The 15,684-nt window shown below is 38.9% G+C and overlaps 1 protein-coding gene across 1 annotated transcript in view; it reads right to left on the bottom strand.

Moving 5' to 3' along the window:
• Positions 1 to 15,684, bottom strand: part of scn1lab (sodium channel, voltage-gated, type I like, alpha b) — a 46,054-nt gene that overhangs the window by 28,364 nt on the left and 2,006 nt on the right. The window contains 6 exon segments of the mRNA XM_088332167.1: positions 1,135 to 1,425; positions 3,134 to 3,225; positions 7,802 to 7,930; positions 8,677 to 8,767; positions 8,977 to 9,094; positions 9,850 to 10,166. Of these exon segments, the coding sequence (XP_088188293.1) occupies positions 1,135 to 1,425; positions 3,134 to 3,225; positions 7,802 to 7,930; positions 8,677 to 8,767; positions 8,977 to 9,094; positions 9,850 to 10,116 (988 nt within the window). The 5' untranslated portion in view covers positions 10,117 to 10,166.

The raw sequence follows: 15,684 nt of genomic DNA, 5'->3' as shown, positions 1-15,684 counted from the left end.
CAGTGGTGGTCGTTTTTCAGCCTTTCTTACCTTGGCCATGTCTCTGAGTATTGCACACCTTGTGCTTTTGGGCACTCCAGTGATGTTGCAGCTCTGAAATATGGCAAAACTGGTGGCAAGTGGCATCCATCCCTCTGCAAGATATCTCACTATTTTTGACTTTTCAGAGCCTGTCAAGTCCCTCTTCTGACCCATTTTGCCAAAGGAAAGGAAGTTGCCTAATAATTATGCACACCTGATATAGGGTGTTGATGTCATTAGACCACACCCCTTCTCATTACAGAGATGCACATCACCTGATATGCTTAATTGGTAGTAGGCTTTCGAGCCTATACAGCTTGGAGTAAGACAACATGCATAAAGAGGATGATGTGGTCAAAATACTCATTTGCCTAATAATTCTGCACTCCCTGTATGTGCTTTTATATTGAAGCATTTAACCAATTACATTTTAGCCATTAATTGTTGCCTAGTTCAAAAATCTACTCAGAAGCCTTCACAATCACATCTGAAGGCCCTGAGGCATAAAAAACATAACGCTATTGGTTTAGCCAATCCAATTCCGAGGTGGCAACTCCATGTACTTCCAGAAGGCGTAACGAAACATCAGCAGTTTCAAAAACCATGATTCGGTAGGGGAAGTCATGAAGTATCACAACAAAAATGTGAAGAGAAAAATCCCAGTGTCCATCAAATTGACTTTTTCAGACATAAATAGAAAAAAACAGGACGGGCTTGACTTTCAGCATTAGCTTTGCTGCCAATAGAAAATAACTTCTTGAGACTTATACGCACAGATAATCTGTGCGACAGTAATTGAAATCTTCTCGAGGAAAAATAAAAGGATACATTTTGTGTACAAATTAAAAAGATTTTTTACGAGTAAAGTGTAGCCTAATTTCTAAATAATAGTGCAATTTCATGAGGTTATTATTATAGATATTTTTATGTGTTGCAGCTATAGCTGCAGTAAAGCTGTTAAAGCTGCAGTGAGTGGTTTTATAGCCCTGAAATAGTCATTGAGAATTGGATTGATTCCGATGTTGCACTACTGAAGGCTTAAGCCTGAAATGCACGCCATTTAAACAATATTAACCCACATGCAGAACATCTGTCTTGCATTATTTTGCTTACTGTCATCACTGATGTACTCGGTCCAGTTGAATATGTCGGCCGTGCTGTTTAGGAACATGTTGTTGATTCCTGATAGGGTGCCATTGTCAATAAACGTGTCAGTGGCAACAGCGCTGCTGCTGTTGGAGAAGTTTCCAAAGATAGGCAAGCGCACACATTTCTGTCTCAGATTGCCCATAAAGAGTTGCAGGCCAATGAGAGCAAAAACGCTGAGGCAAAACACTGTCAGGATCATAACATCCGAGAGCTTTTTAACTGACTGGATCAATGCGCCCACGATTGTCTTCAAGCCTGGGAGTGAAAGGGATAAGGGGTTGCGGGAAAAAGGTACAAAGAGAATTGATTAGTACAATCATATTTAAGATAGTAAAGACGGTAAATTCACTAGCCCAAAGCTTTTCAAATAACAAGCAGTCAGTATTAGGTAAATGAGGGAACCCATGGCGTGTAAAGAGCTTATAAGTGGCAAGTACCCAGAGGGAGATAATATATATTTTGAATATATACATATTTAAAACGATCTTGACTTTATTGGTAAAACAAGATTGTCAACACTCTTAATTCTAAACATCAGGTTTACTAGGATCTAAATTATGGATTATAATGGGAGTTGATGCAACAACATTTCTAAATTTCCAGAGTTTTGTCTGTTACAAACTTTTCTCTCAGCGATAATACTATAGAAACAACAGAATCAAGTTATATTGAACATAGGTTCTTTATATCTAACCCTACAAAAAGTAAGCTCTCTAGTGTTTCATTTTTCATTGTTGTTTGATTTTATTAAAAATGTAGACATTATTAACAAGAGGTAAAGGTGAAAAAATACTTTGTCAGTCATTATTGTCCCCAGTACAAGTCAAATGTTTACAAAAAAAGAGATAAAAATACATTCAAAGAGGGCACTTTTTGATAAAGGGCATGGGGGCAGAAGCAGTAGCACCATCTAGTGACCATCCGTCCATGCCACTGGTGAAAGCTTCGCTATAAACTTGTTCAGGTCACTTTTTTGTCATGTTGATCTGACCCTAGGTCAAGGGCGGGCAGACTATGGCCCAAAGGCCTTATGGAGCCCGTCACGCTTTTTAAAACATCTTTTCCCAACAAAAATGGTAAAAAATATGATGAAGTGTATATCGGTACAAGTACAAGTTAAAATGTAGCAACTCTTTTCAATGCAAATATAGTGCTAAAAAAGGGAACTTTTGAAGAAATGGTCTATTTACAAACAAATACAGTATAAGTGAAACTGGCTTAAAATATGTTGCCAATACACTAAAAACTTTTTTTTCATGTATGGCCGAAGTTTCAAATCAGTCAATCATAGCTTTTTGTCATAGCCCGGCCCTTAAGCAGATTTCGTTTTCAACCAAATTGCGGCCCACGACTCAAAAAGTTTGTTCAGCACCTCACTAAATTTTCTGAGTTGAATGGTTCTTTTTTATGCCCTTTAAAACTAAGTTGCAGGGGGATTTGCAAACCAATACAGAGTTATTGCATGTGTGTAGTCTACTAGTCTGTTGGTGTAGTCATATGCATTTTTATTTCTACATAGACATGTACTTTCATGTGTGTGTGTGTGTTGGGAGGGGGGGGGTGGGGTTGACTACCTACTAACAAAAATTGCATGCTTCAAACAGGAATTAAACACTTAACGGACCATCACGTCAACACACACAAATGAATCCTTTGCCACCAGAAAATATACCTTTGCAATGTCTCATGCATGAAGGAAAAAGAACAAAATCCACAGGTGGCTCCCAAGGCAAGAATAGATTTCAAAGAAATTGTTCTGCATCTCTACATGTCTAAAAGCTAGGAATTCTTTCCATCAATGCAGATCGGAGCCAGATTCCTGCTTTTGTTTTATGAAGGCAACATGAAGGATGGCACAACGGTGCTGTCAGACTTAAGATAAGCTCAGAGGTGAGATGCTGCCAAAAATGCCACTTAGCCGTGAGGCGTTCATTTCCTCGTTTGGCCTTGATGGTGTGCTCACCTGGGATGACTGATATAGTTTTTAGGGCTCGCAGAACCCTGAAAGTTCGCAGTGCTGATACATTGCCCAGGTCCACAAACTCTGTGACATATCTGTAAGGGAGGAGGCAGCGAGGCAGGGGGAGGAGATACAGGGGGGTGGGGGGAGGTGGTTGCGATTGTTGAGGTTGCAACACATTCACGCACGACACAGACACCCACGCCCAAAGCGTGACAGAGGAAAAGGGAAGGATCATGGAAAAAAAGAGGAAACCAGTGGCAAATGGTCACACACAGGAGGATACAATAACTAAGTCTTACCTGGAATCACTGATATAGTTTTCAAAGCTCTCAATACTCTGAATGTGCGCAGTGCTGAAACATTGCCTAGGTTTATAAACTCTGTTATATACCTGCAGAATTAAATGAATAGTTATCACATAGCATTGCTCAAAAATGACAACATACATGAAGCTGTTATAGGAAAAAGTCACTGCTCTCAAATAAGTACCGTAAATTTCAGACTACAAGCCGCTTTTTGTTTTGCTACATTTTAAACAATACAGCTTTAAAAGTAAATATTACATGGTTTTTGCATCCATACAAAAACATATATATATATATATATATATATATATATATATATATATATATATATATATATATATATATACACCATTTCATCTGGAGGGACGAAAGCATGGTCCAAAAATTCTTGTGTGTGTTTTTTTGCTATTTTTTTACCTTTTATTTACTTTGTTATTGTATGTGTTTGTCTTGCTGTCGTGCTTGCGTGGGTTTCCGCCGGGCACTCCGGTTTCCTCCCACATTCCAAAAACATGCATTTCAGGTGAATTGGCTGGTCCAAATTGTCCCTAGGCGTGAATGAGCGAGTGAGTTGTCTGTCCCCGTGTGCCCTGCGATTGGCTGGCAACCGGTTGAGGGTGTCCCCTGCCCACTGCCCGATGATTGCTGGGATGGGCTCCAGCACCCCCACGACCCTACTGAGGATAAGCGGTGTAGCTAATGAGATGAAAAGATGTATATATATATATATATATATATATATATATATATATATATATATATATATCAGCAGTGTATTCCAATTATTTCCTGAGATAATTTTTCCCTACGTTCCTGTTTGGAACCTTCACTCCAAAAACACTGGTATTCTAGTTATCTTAAGAGCCAAGAAGAAATCCGCAGGTTCGTAAGCCTTCTTCATTCGGGCCCCAGTGCAGTGGAACACTGCCAACTGAAAAATACGCTTGGATATACAGACGCTGCCCTACTTATGAACGAGATATGTTCCAGACAATCGTTCGTAAGTTGAATTTGTTTGTCAGTTGCTGCAGTTCTATATTTTGTATGTAATGTACAGTATGTTTAATGTTTATATAAATATGTTTAAGGCTTGTGTTAGTCACCTGTATTGTTTTGTGCTTAAAAAAACACTTAATAAAATAATGTGCACTATAATGATAAAGTTAAGTTTAACTTACTTTTGAAAGATGAGCTTCAAGAGAAAGGCTACTGCCTCCTCGTGGTACTCCTCAGTGGCCGAAAAAAAGCGATCCAAACATTTTCTCAACCGCTTCAAGCTTTCTTATTCGACTTTCATTTAAAATGAAATGGCTCGCCTCTTCTTCTTCTTTATACTTTACACCAACCATATCTATGTTTATACACGAACTAGGATTTCTACTTCGGGGTGGATGCTGGGTGAGTTCTCACAGCGCCACAAGTCGGTAGCGGTGGAAAAAAGCACTACAGTATTGTCCTGTACTCAGAAAAAGGTGCACAAAACAAAATCTAACTTGCAGCAATATCCGGATATTTTTCGACATTCCGAAAAAATGTTCGTATCTATCGTTTACGTAACTCGAATGTCCGTAAGTAGGGGAGCGTCTGTAATAGCTTATTGATTAAGTTGACGTCATACTCTTCACTTCTTCTCCCTAAGGGAGAAGGACGACCCTGGTTGTTGCATGGTGCATGCATCTTGCTCTACTGTTTGCTGGTCTTGTGATTAAGGGCTATACAAATAAACATCACATGACTGAGATAATGTCATCCTGAGCTGTGACGTCATCGGAGGAACACCAGCACCCTAGCAAGCCAGTCACAATAATGTTTTACCTGTCATGTAGTCAAAGAGGTTACAAGCATTTTAAGTGAAGTTTTGGTAGTTTTTGTGGATAATTCAACAGGGGGGCAAACCGAGACTAAAAGAATTCGGGTCTGGGCAGACAAATGCGAGGCTGGCTGGCCAAAAAACAAGCAGTGAACAGGCAGGCTAACCGGTAACCAACAACGAAAAGCGGCAATGTTTATGGAAAAAAAAACACAATGCCAGCTGGAAATAAACAAACCAGGTAAAATCAAAACCGTTGCTAACGCCAGGCTAGCCGATCAAAAACACACAGTAAGCAGACAGGCTAACTGGGAACCAACTCTGAAAAACAAAAAGCGGAAACATCGACAGAAAAAGACGGAGAGCCGGCCAAGAAATAAAAAACCAAGGAAAACAACAAAACTGGTGTTAATGCCAGGCTAGACGATCAAAAAACACCTGGTGAGCAGCCACGCTAACCGCGAACCAAAAACGAAAAGCAGCAACGGCTATGGCAACCGACACAAAGCACTAACGACCAGGCTAACCGGCCAAACAACACACGATTGGCAGCCAACTAGCACCAATTCGACGCTTCTCTTCTGTGTCATCTTTGCCAATACCCAGTCGCCGATGTTTCAAAGAACCATAACAAGTGAATGTACTTTGCTCCGTTACCGTGGCAACTGCCAATGACAAAAACAAGAAAGTTGACCTATCACGTCTGTGTTTAAATCTTGAATGGTCACATGATCCGAAAACACGTGAAGTAAACAACTCGGAGCAAAACTGAAAAACGACACATATGTAAATGGCATCAGATGTGTGGGGGAACGGCGCAGTTGGCGTTCTGCAACCAGAGGCGTCAATGTCAAATTCTTCACGAGGCTGCTGCCAGGTTTGCGGCCGGAATTAAAAGGCAAGAATTTGATAAGAAGGACTCTATTTTTATGGCTGTTTAAGTCAGCGACTTAAAATCTGTCGCAGCTTGTAGAAAGACAAAATGAAGTGTCATTCTTAAATGTAAGCATGCTGCTTTTAATCAGGTGCACTCTGTAGTCAGGAATTTACGGTAATTTGGTGTATTCACACAGAAATAATATAATTCTGTTTTTTTAAGCAAAAACCCAATCAATCATTCACTTGATGCTTAATACAAATGGCAATCAACCCGCTAATCGAAAAGCGCCATATATCTTCTGAGATGAGAGTTCTTGAATTGGGCGAATTACACTAAATAAATGTAAACTTAGTCTCTTGGGAGTGCAAAATTCAGTAGAACAGAACAAAATCATTGGTTCAATCTGTCCAAACGACATACAAAAGGATCATTAGAAGGGAAGAAGAGAGCAAGCCCCTAATGTCCAAGCAAAGATCTTTATCGGCATCCAATTCCAGATAGCAAATATTGTAAAGGCCAAAAGCAATTTAATCTCACCTTAAGTCTTAACCTGTGGCTCGCATTTTTAAAGGCAGTCTATACAGCTATTTTGATTAAGAATCCAAACATTGCATGTACAGTGATCAAAAACTTTCAAAGCTCAGGGTTGATTAGCATGACAGAAGTTGTTAATACGACCTATTGTTTTGGTCCAACTAGAAAGGACAATATGAAGTTTCTTACACTCTAGATTTTGCAAATATAGCCTGGAGGACTAAAATGATCCACTAAACTTCCATAACCAGATTTTCTCCATTCTAATGGTTAAGAACAAAGGAAATTCATCTTTTGATGGTTATTAAGGTCCAACTTGGTAGAAAATTGTTAACAATGTAAAATGTCTTGACTACAGCTCCTAGAAAATAATTGTAGTCTAATAAATAACCATGTTCGGAATTACTCAAGTTGTGTGATGTAATGTCCAATTCAAACTCGATCTAATGCAAATTTCTTGACAACACACTTAACGTAAGTTACAGTAGTTGTAAACCTTGTTGCCTTAACATCCAGAAATCAAGAATCTCTCTAAAAGACAGACAATCCCGACTCTTTTTCTCATGTAATGGCATCATTGCTGCTGGGCAAAAGTAAACAAATATTTGATAGTTTGTGCAGGTAAAACAATGGACTAATTTAAAAAAAAAAGTCTATCATTATTTGTCTTTGTATCATTAATGTTTTTGTATCAAAATGTCTACGTACCGATAAGAGCTAGTTCTAGTACTTGATTAAATAAATCATCAAGAGCTACTTTAGTTCATAGACTGTGAATTATATTGTCCTGGCAACTGACGCAAACGGCAGTGCAGCTGCAAAATAAATATTGTCTAAACTTGTCCTCATCCTGAGTTTGTAAATTGATTGCAAGTGGCAAGAGAACAACTTTGTTTAGATACAGACCTCTGAAGCATTAGACTTAGGTCAGGTTTTGCTATTGCATAATTCACTTGTCAAAGTAGGTGTTTTCCCCCCAAAGCAATAGATTTCATGAAAAATACTTGCAATCGACTGAGCATCATGAATAACTAGATTCCATAATATACCGTGTAAGTTTGAATCCTGTTTTTCAATTCAACAACAGAACTCCATATTTAACAACATTTACAAATATTCAAGGTTGACAAAATACTTACGCCATGAGGATCACGCTAAAGTCCAGCCAGTTCCAAGGGTCACGCAGAAAAGTGAACTTTCCCATACAGAATCCTCTGGCAAGGATTTTTATGAGGGACTCAAAAGTGTAAATCCCTGTGAATGTGTATCTGACAAATAAAGAACAAGATTAAATTATATTAAAGACAGAATGCAGTGGTGACATGAATTATCATAAGTTTGTCAGCAATGTGAAAACATGTCAATTCATGCTTTTCCTACCATGACAACTGATGGGCCATGTCTAACGGATAATGTAAAGGTTGTAAATACTGAAGCCGAATGGAGGGTGGAAGAATCTGCTTTGAATATTGTTTTAGGTGCTGAAGTTGCAGCTGGGGAAGCTGCTGCATTAGACGATTAGTCTTGTCCTCAAGAGCCGCTTATCCAAGCTATGCCTCCTTTAATTATCTAATTCAAATGTTTTTAATATGCGCAGGGCAAGTTCAGCAGAAAACTGAAAACGAGTCTAATTATCCCATTAATATGTGTTGTGGGCCGGGAAAAATGGAAAATCAATCTAGATAGGGGTAAACTAGGAGCACGCTTTGAAAGCCTTGTTATTAAAATGTGCCTCAAGATTCCCATCAAATAAAATCCCTTGGCTCATATCCAACTTTTTTATTAACATTTTAAGTCTGGCGCAAATCATAAGAAATGATTAGGTAAAAAAGCCTATGAATTTTTAAATGCATTACAATGTCCAAAAGTGATGTACAAACAAGGAAAAACATTTCTTAAATTGAATCCTCCAAATCAATCACATTGGATCACCAATAAACACACAACATCTTAAATGTATTTGCCACTACTCAGAAGTACTGACCCAATTAAAAAGAGGGAGAAATTGACTTACTCTACATTCTTTGCCCATTCTGGAGGGTTACTTAGGGTCATAAAAGCACAATTGGTAAGGATGGTGAACATGATCAACATGCTGAACATCGTTGGAACAAAAGAGTTAAGGAGCACTTTATTAAAGTGATTGCCTCATACAGCAAAACAAAACAAAACAATGCATAGTAGAAAAATCTCACCCCATTACATGCACAGTGTGTGCAAAATTTGAAACGGCCCAAAGCAGTCACAAAATGTTTTACCTGAATTTCATTTGTATCTGATAAATGTTTCTTTTCTGTCAACTACAAAGGATATGAGTGTACGAGGACTTTAATAGCTATCCTCCTAAGCGGGTTGAAAGGACTTAAAATGTACAAGGCAGAGGTGGCGTTGAAACGGAAGATTGCCTTCCCACGATTCAATACTATGAAAGTCTGAAAAGGAGAAAAAAAGACAGAGAAAAAAATTGAAGTAGGTTTGTGATGCACCATTCAAAACCAGTTCTCTCTTCTAATCAAATGTAATCTAAAAACACACTGGTATGAGGGCCTGACTTATTTGAAAACGTAATTATAATTCCTTGCAAAGGCTACTTCCGCATCCTTACCTACCATAACCGAAAGGCAGTTGATAAGTTTCTGTATTTATTATTGGACAACTGCAAAGAAGATTGCATATGATGCCAATTCATTAGTTTTACTATATGTCAATAATGTTGCTGTTCTTTGATACCCACACCCTTTAAGGTGGATCTGCTTCTCGTAACCTAAGTGATTTCATCAAAAATAAAGGGCTTAGGAGAAGGCTTTTAGAACAGATTTTGAATTTGGCATTTTGAGGGGTTTTTCTACAGCCCGCTCGTGTTCTCCTTGCAAGTTCAAAATTCATTGTGGTATTCTCTCCTTCTTTTGAGTGTCTGCTAAGCTATAAATGTATCACTTGGTCCTTCGAGCCAGTGCTGTCATAAATTTGAAGTGCAAAGTGACACAAGTGAACTTGACAAAACATTTCTTATGTTATTGCTTCGTAGAAATACTGACACTTCTAATTCCATTATTTCAAAAGTAATTTTGTCTTTGCAGTATTTTCCTAAATTGAACACATCAGAGCTATAAAATGACAAACTTCATCTGCATCCCTCCTCCATTCCTTCAAAAGATATCACTTTCATTAGTTTTTCCACACAGACCTTCTGATTGCTGTAAAAGCTGTCCAAATCCTCCAGAGGAGTGGAAACCAAACCTGGAGGAATGTCGCCATAGATAAAAGGAAGTGATTTCCCTGCCTCCAAGTCAGTGTTGGGCTTTGGCCCGTTTTCATCATCGCAGTCGCTGCGGCGATCTGCCCGGGGTCTCCGGGCCTCCTCTTCAGCGATGCATCTTTCAATGACGACCAGAGACTCCGGGACAAAGGGGCGGAAGCTGTCGGGACCAGGCGGTACCAGCAACTGGGCCATTTTGTCATCCTGCTCCTTTAAGTCATGAGTGGCTCAGGTGGATTAGGGAGCTGCAGCACAAAAAACAAAGTTTCAAATGATGAGTTGGGCCAAACAATACAGCAGGGGCCCGAAACATTGTTGAACATGATCCGTGAAAGCAAATTTTTTTGATTTTAGATAGATAGATGGATAGCTCGATAGATAGATAGCTCGATAGATAGATAGATCGATAGATCAATAGATCGATTTGTTCATATCAATTAATTTATTTCATTTTAATTAATATTTGGGTTTTATTTTTATTTTGGGAGCGCTACACCATATATTTTAAGACATAATTCAACAAAACCACCAATCCTGATCTCCAGGCAAATCCTTATTATTTAGCACATTTCATTTCACTGTGTGAAGTCCAATGGTTTGATAAAATCGGTTAAATAATAATAAGTCGCTCACTCAGTTCTATTGAAAGGCATGATTTATTTTTTACAAAAGAGCTGACGTCCAGTCTGGTTTCATGTTCAATATTTTGCAGCATTTTCTCAGCTTCCGTAGGTCTAGCGTAGTTTTTTTTTCTGATATAACTGTCACGTCTGGCGCGGTTGCCATGGCGCCCAGTTGGCCCCAGCCGGGTGGCGCCGGATTATGGCGCAGTTGCCACGGCGCCCAATTTGCCCCGCCCATGGACATCGGCTGAGACATATTGACTGATTGCTCCTTGGACTACTTAAACGCGTTCCTTTGAGCTGTGCTTTGCCTGAGCGTTTGTTAAACTTTGTTGAACCCTGTGAGATTTTTGTGAACCTTCTGTGAGATTTCTGCAAGTTCTTTTTAACTCTGAGAAATGCCTAGTCTGTAAATTTGCCTGCGTTTGATCCTGTTTTGTTTTTGGTCTGATCCGTTTTTTGGACTTTTCTTTCCCCAATAAATTGTGAGTACGTCTACGCGAATGGGTCCTTTTTTCCTGTTTCCCGCTCCGCTCCGTGACAATTACTGCCAGTTGACTGCTAGATGGTTTTTTTTCAAAGCAGTATGGCTTTTGAGGCAAGCTTAATTTTTATAGACCCCATTCGAGTTTGTTATGTTTGTTGTGAGTTGCATATATTTAACCGTCAGATTAAACAAATGATTAACCCATTCAATGCCAATAATGAAAATCATATTTTTCCATTGTTTGTGAATAAATATCTTGTGCTTAGAAAAGACCCCTTATTAGCCAAGGTTTTTCTTTTGTAGGGTAGGCTACAAATGTAGGCTGAATGATAAAGCATAGAAATAAAAAAACTAAGCTAAATATTTGGTGTTGGCATTTTTTTTACTGGTCCAGCCTACCTGAGAACATCTAGTCTGAATCGGGCCATCGAGCCAAACTGAGTTTGACATGCCTGATATATAGGATTCCTGAGAGACGTAGAGCCAAAACGGGGTCTGTTGGTGTAACGCCAAGAGTTTAGACTGAAGTTGAAATGTTGCCCTATATTTTTGGACCTACATATCACACTGCATGAAGCTTCGACTTCACTTACAATAAAATTGGAAAGTTTCAGAAAAGGTTACTACAGCCCTAAATTTAGCTCTAAGCCAGATGTACTCATGAAAAGAGCCATATCAGGCTCGCGAGACATAGTTCCTGAGCTCTGCAATATAGTGTACCTATTATGGAGTGTGAACATTTAATAAAAATAACACAATGTGAAATTGTTTCACTCTCTCTCTTGTCCATTTCTTCCCAACGATTAAAGTATTATTTCAATATATTTTATGCATGATATTTGACATTCTATACCGGTAGTAGATTGGAAGCATTCATTCGATTTCCCAAAACATTGCAAAGGCTATGATTACAGGCAACCTGTATATCCACCACATGCCCTTTAACAAACTAACTGCTTTGTGTTTAAACAGGGTCAGATTTCAGACTATGGAAATTGGAGACAATGTTAGATGGTACTGTCATTTCCGTTATTGCAGCTATAAGTTAATCTAATTTAAGTGAGAGGTTGAGAGTCTGATTTGGGTCGGGAGCTGCCTTAAATGGTAGATTTACCTGGCCAAATCAGACGTTTTGATACACCTTGTGAGCAGAAAGTGTCACTTAATCTTAGAAAGGCTGCATTGACAGCCAAAGCTAGATAAGAGAGCTTTCCCTTAACTAAATTTTGTTTTTTGTCAGGTTAAAAAAAAAAGAAAAACTTTGTATAAACAAGTGGATAATATAAATATGATCGTCTTGTATGACTATCGATTTGAACCAAAAGATAATACACAAGCAATTTTACAATTAAATGGAAGAAAACCAATGAAAAAACTTTACAGTAGAGGTCCAAAAAGGGCAGACAAGGTTTCTTCTGTGCTTCAGAAAAAGACAAAATAGTGTAATAAACTTAAAAAACGGCAGAGAATTACCTAGATTGATACTGGTAATCGAAAAAATCACTAGTCGACCTGTCATGATTACTGATGCGGGGCACCTGAGTCTGCTCCGTTGGCGCCAACAACCGCAGACGCTGATTGGCTGTTGACCTCTTTTCAAACCCAAGCCTTCCTGTCAACATTTGTCAGATCGTCTGTGAACCTCAGCCACACGTAAGGCCAGCTCTTTTGACTCCTGACTCTATCCTGCCCTGTTTTCCGTCTGATTCCTTTTTTCTGAACCCGTTTACATTTTTGCTCCTCCGTCCCGGCCATCGACCTGTTTTTTCCTCGCTCTTGACTCTGCCGTCGCTCGACACGGAAGTGCCACTTCCGCGTTCCAAGCGATCTGCTACCCGTTACCGACGATCACCGGATCGTGGGTGCAAGCCCTTTCCTCCTTCTAAATAAAGCTGAGTAAACGAACACGATTAGGTCCCGTCTCCGTTTCTGGTCCGTGACACGACCAATGTACACTGACTGCTAAATAATTATTGGTAATATCTAGTAGATGAGAGTGCAGGTATGTCAGAGTCAAATACATTGAAAAATGTACAAGTACTGTTATTTTTTGCATTGAAAAGCATCAACATATGTCATCTTCTAGGAAAAGATTATCTGACTTGGTTTTTATTATCACAATAATATTGCATATGTTAATAAGACCCAGTTAATTTTAAACCAGTCAACTATTGTAAAAAAAACAACAGAAAATAAAATTAATAACAAACTGCTTGATGAAGTTGGGTTGAGTTTTTGTCTTTAAGTAACATTTCCATAACGCTGCCCGTAAATCACAAAATCCAATCATAAGACGGTCCCCGAGTTATCATTAGAAAGAGCCCTCATATTATGATTTGATCTTTGGCCACTAGGCAGTACAGTATATGTTTGGGACCCACTATTGTGTCATTTTACTGCAATCATCCAGCTTCAGCTTCCTTTCACACACAACCTCATCAAGCAAGCAAGCTATAAAAAACAGCAATTCGTGGCTAGAGTCCTAATCCAAGCCTGTAAACCACAAGTTGATGTTAGACACAATGAATTAAACTACTGATTGGTATTTCAGACCAGTTAAACAACCTTTCTTTTATGTTGGTGTACCTCAGTGAAACATTTTTCCAACCAAGTACCCATATCAGAATGCTTTAGGTAACATCTTATTTGAAATTGGTTTAAAATCAAAATACAGAACTGTAAGAGCTAATAACTACGGGTGCAAAGAAGAGTGGGACATATCACAGCCAGCTGTGATATACTAGGCTCTCTATATTGTTGTGCAAATGGATTTTGTCTGATTTATCTTAATAGTTAATGCAAATTATGTCGTGATTACCTAAGTGGAGCCACCTGGGGTAATCATCTGGCGCGCTGGAATGCGCCTCCTGATTGGATGGTGTTCCCCACTTAAGCTGTCAGCGTCCAGAGATGGACATTCGAGTGTACTCCTCGTATCTCTGAGTGTGACTCCAACATACAAGGTACCCACAAATTCCCTTGCTTGATTCATGCTTGCTTCTCGTTGTCTGACCTATTTCTGTTACAAGTTTTACGATCTACTCTCCCGCCCCGGCGACCGACTTACCCGCTACGTTGCACCTTACGCTTTTTATCACGGAGCTGCTGTTCCGCCCGAAGAGGCTTTCGACAAGCAAGAGCCGACGTCCCAAGCCTGTTCCAACGATCCTTGTCAATAAAAACTCTAAAACTGACGCAATTGGATCCGAGTGTCCGTTCTGGTTCATGACAAATTAACAATATAATTTTGAAAGCACTAATCTTTGGAGAACCATATGAATATATTTTTACGTATTTGTTTTTTTTCTTTTTCCAATTAGGATTCTTAAATTCGGACTAAATTTTCGAGCCAGCCTCCTTGCTTATGCAAAGCTTTAAGAAATGTCCTTTTAAACAATAGACAGTGGTAATCATACAATAAACCTTAAACCAACACAAAGAATTTTGTTTTGTTATTCCAAAAAAAAAAAAAAAAAAATTATATATATATATATATATATATATATGGGCAGCACGGCGGAGCAGTGGTTAGCGCGCGTGCGGCACATTTCTGAGGTCATGAGATCGCACTCCGGTTTCCTCCCACATTCCAAAAACATGCATGCCAGGTGAATTGGCCGGTCCAACTTCTCCCTAGGTGTGAATTAACGAGCAAATTGTCTTTCCCTGTGTGCCCTGCGGCTGGCTGGCAACTAGTTCAGGGTGTCCCCTGCCCACTGCACGAAAATAACTGGGATGGGCTCCAGCACCCCCGCGACCCTACTGAGGATAAGCGGTGCATATATATATATATTTATATATATATATATATATATATATATGGAACTTTTTTTTCAGGAAAATAATAAACAACCTTCTTAAAATTCAGGGAAAATAGTTGTCAAACAATATTGGGGCAAAATTGTATAAATATGAATTTTATATATAATTGTATATCAACCAATTCATGTTTTTTTTAAAAGGTTGTTATAAAAGATTGATTTATTTTGGGGGAGTTTCAAGTAAAATGACCCAATTAGGAGATGGATGGTCGCTCAACCCTGTTGTTTTTGACTAACGTTTTCAAAGTCCCAATGTGTAATATTTGACCACTATATGGCACTGTGTTTTCTGGGTGAGAGCGAATGCCAGGGCCACAGAGTATAGGATGGTGGTGACCTAAGTGTGGATTTCACTGTGTAAAAGAAATCCATATATCTCAAGTATTTTTGCCTCGTATTTAAAGTTTTTTGTACCACTAGGAGCCACTAAATGTTACAAAATAAGATACATTTTATCGACAATCATTTTGAAATAATACACTCGAATAATCCATTTTAAATCGGTTTAATGTGGATGCTTTTTTAAAAAAATGTAATTATCTGTAGGGTATGACCAGCAATGACTTTCCTGAGAACAACCTAGAACCGAAGAGGTCTTTCTACAAAGTCACATTTTGGCATACGGCTTTACGGTGTGGTATTCTGGGAACACGGCAGCGGAAAGAAAGATAAAGAGTCATCGACACAGCCCAGAAAATAATCGGGTGTTCTCCGCCCAGTCTAGTGGACATTGCCGGCTTACGACATATCCAGCAACATTATTTATATACTTATTTGGGCGTTTTGTTGTTGTTAAATGTTGTTACACTGCACTATTGTCACAATGCTATTC

Source organism: Urocampus carinirostris, chromosome 3, assembly GCF_059441175.1.
Source record: "Urocampus carinirostris isolate Australia breed hairy pipefish chromosome 3, RoL_Ucar_1.0, whole genome shotgun sequence".
Taxonomy (NCBI): Eukaryota; Metazoa; Chordata; class Actinopteri; order Syngnathiformes; family Syngnathidae; genus Urocampus; species Urocampus carinirostris.
This window is presented reverse-complemented; position numbering and strand designations above follow the sequence as displayed.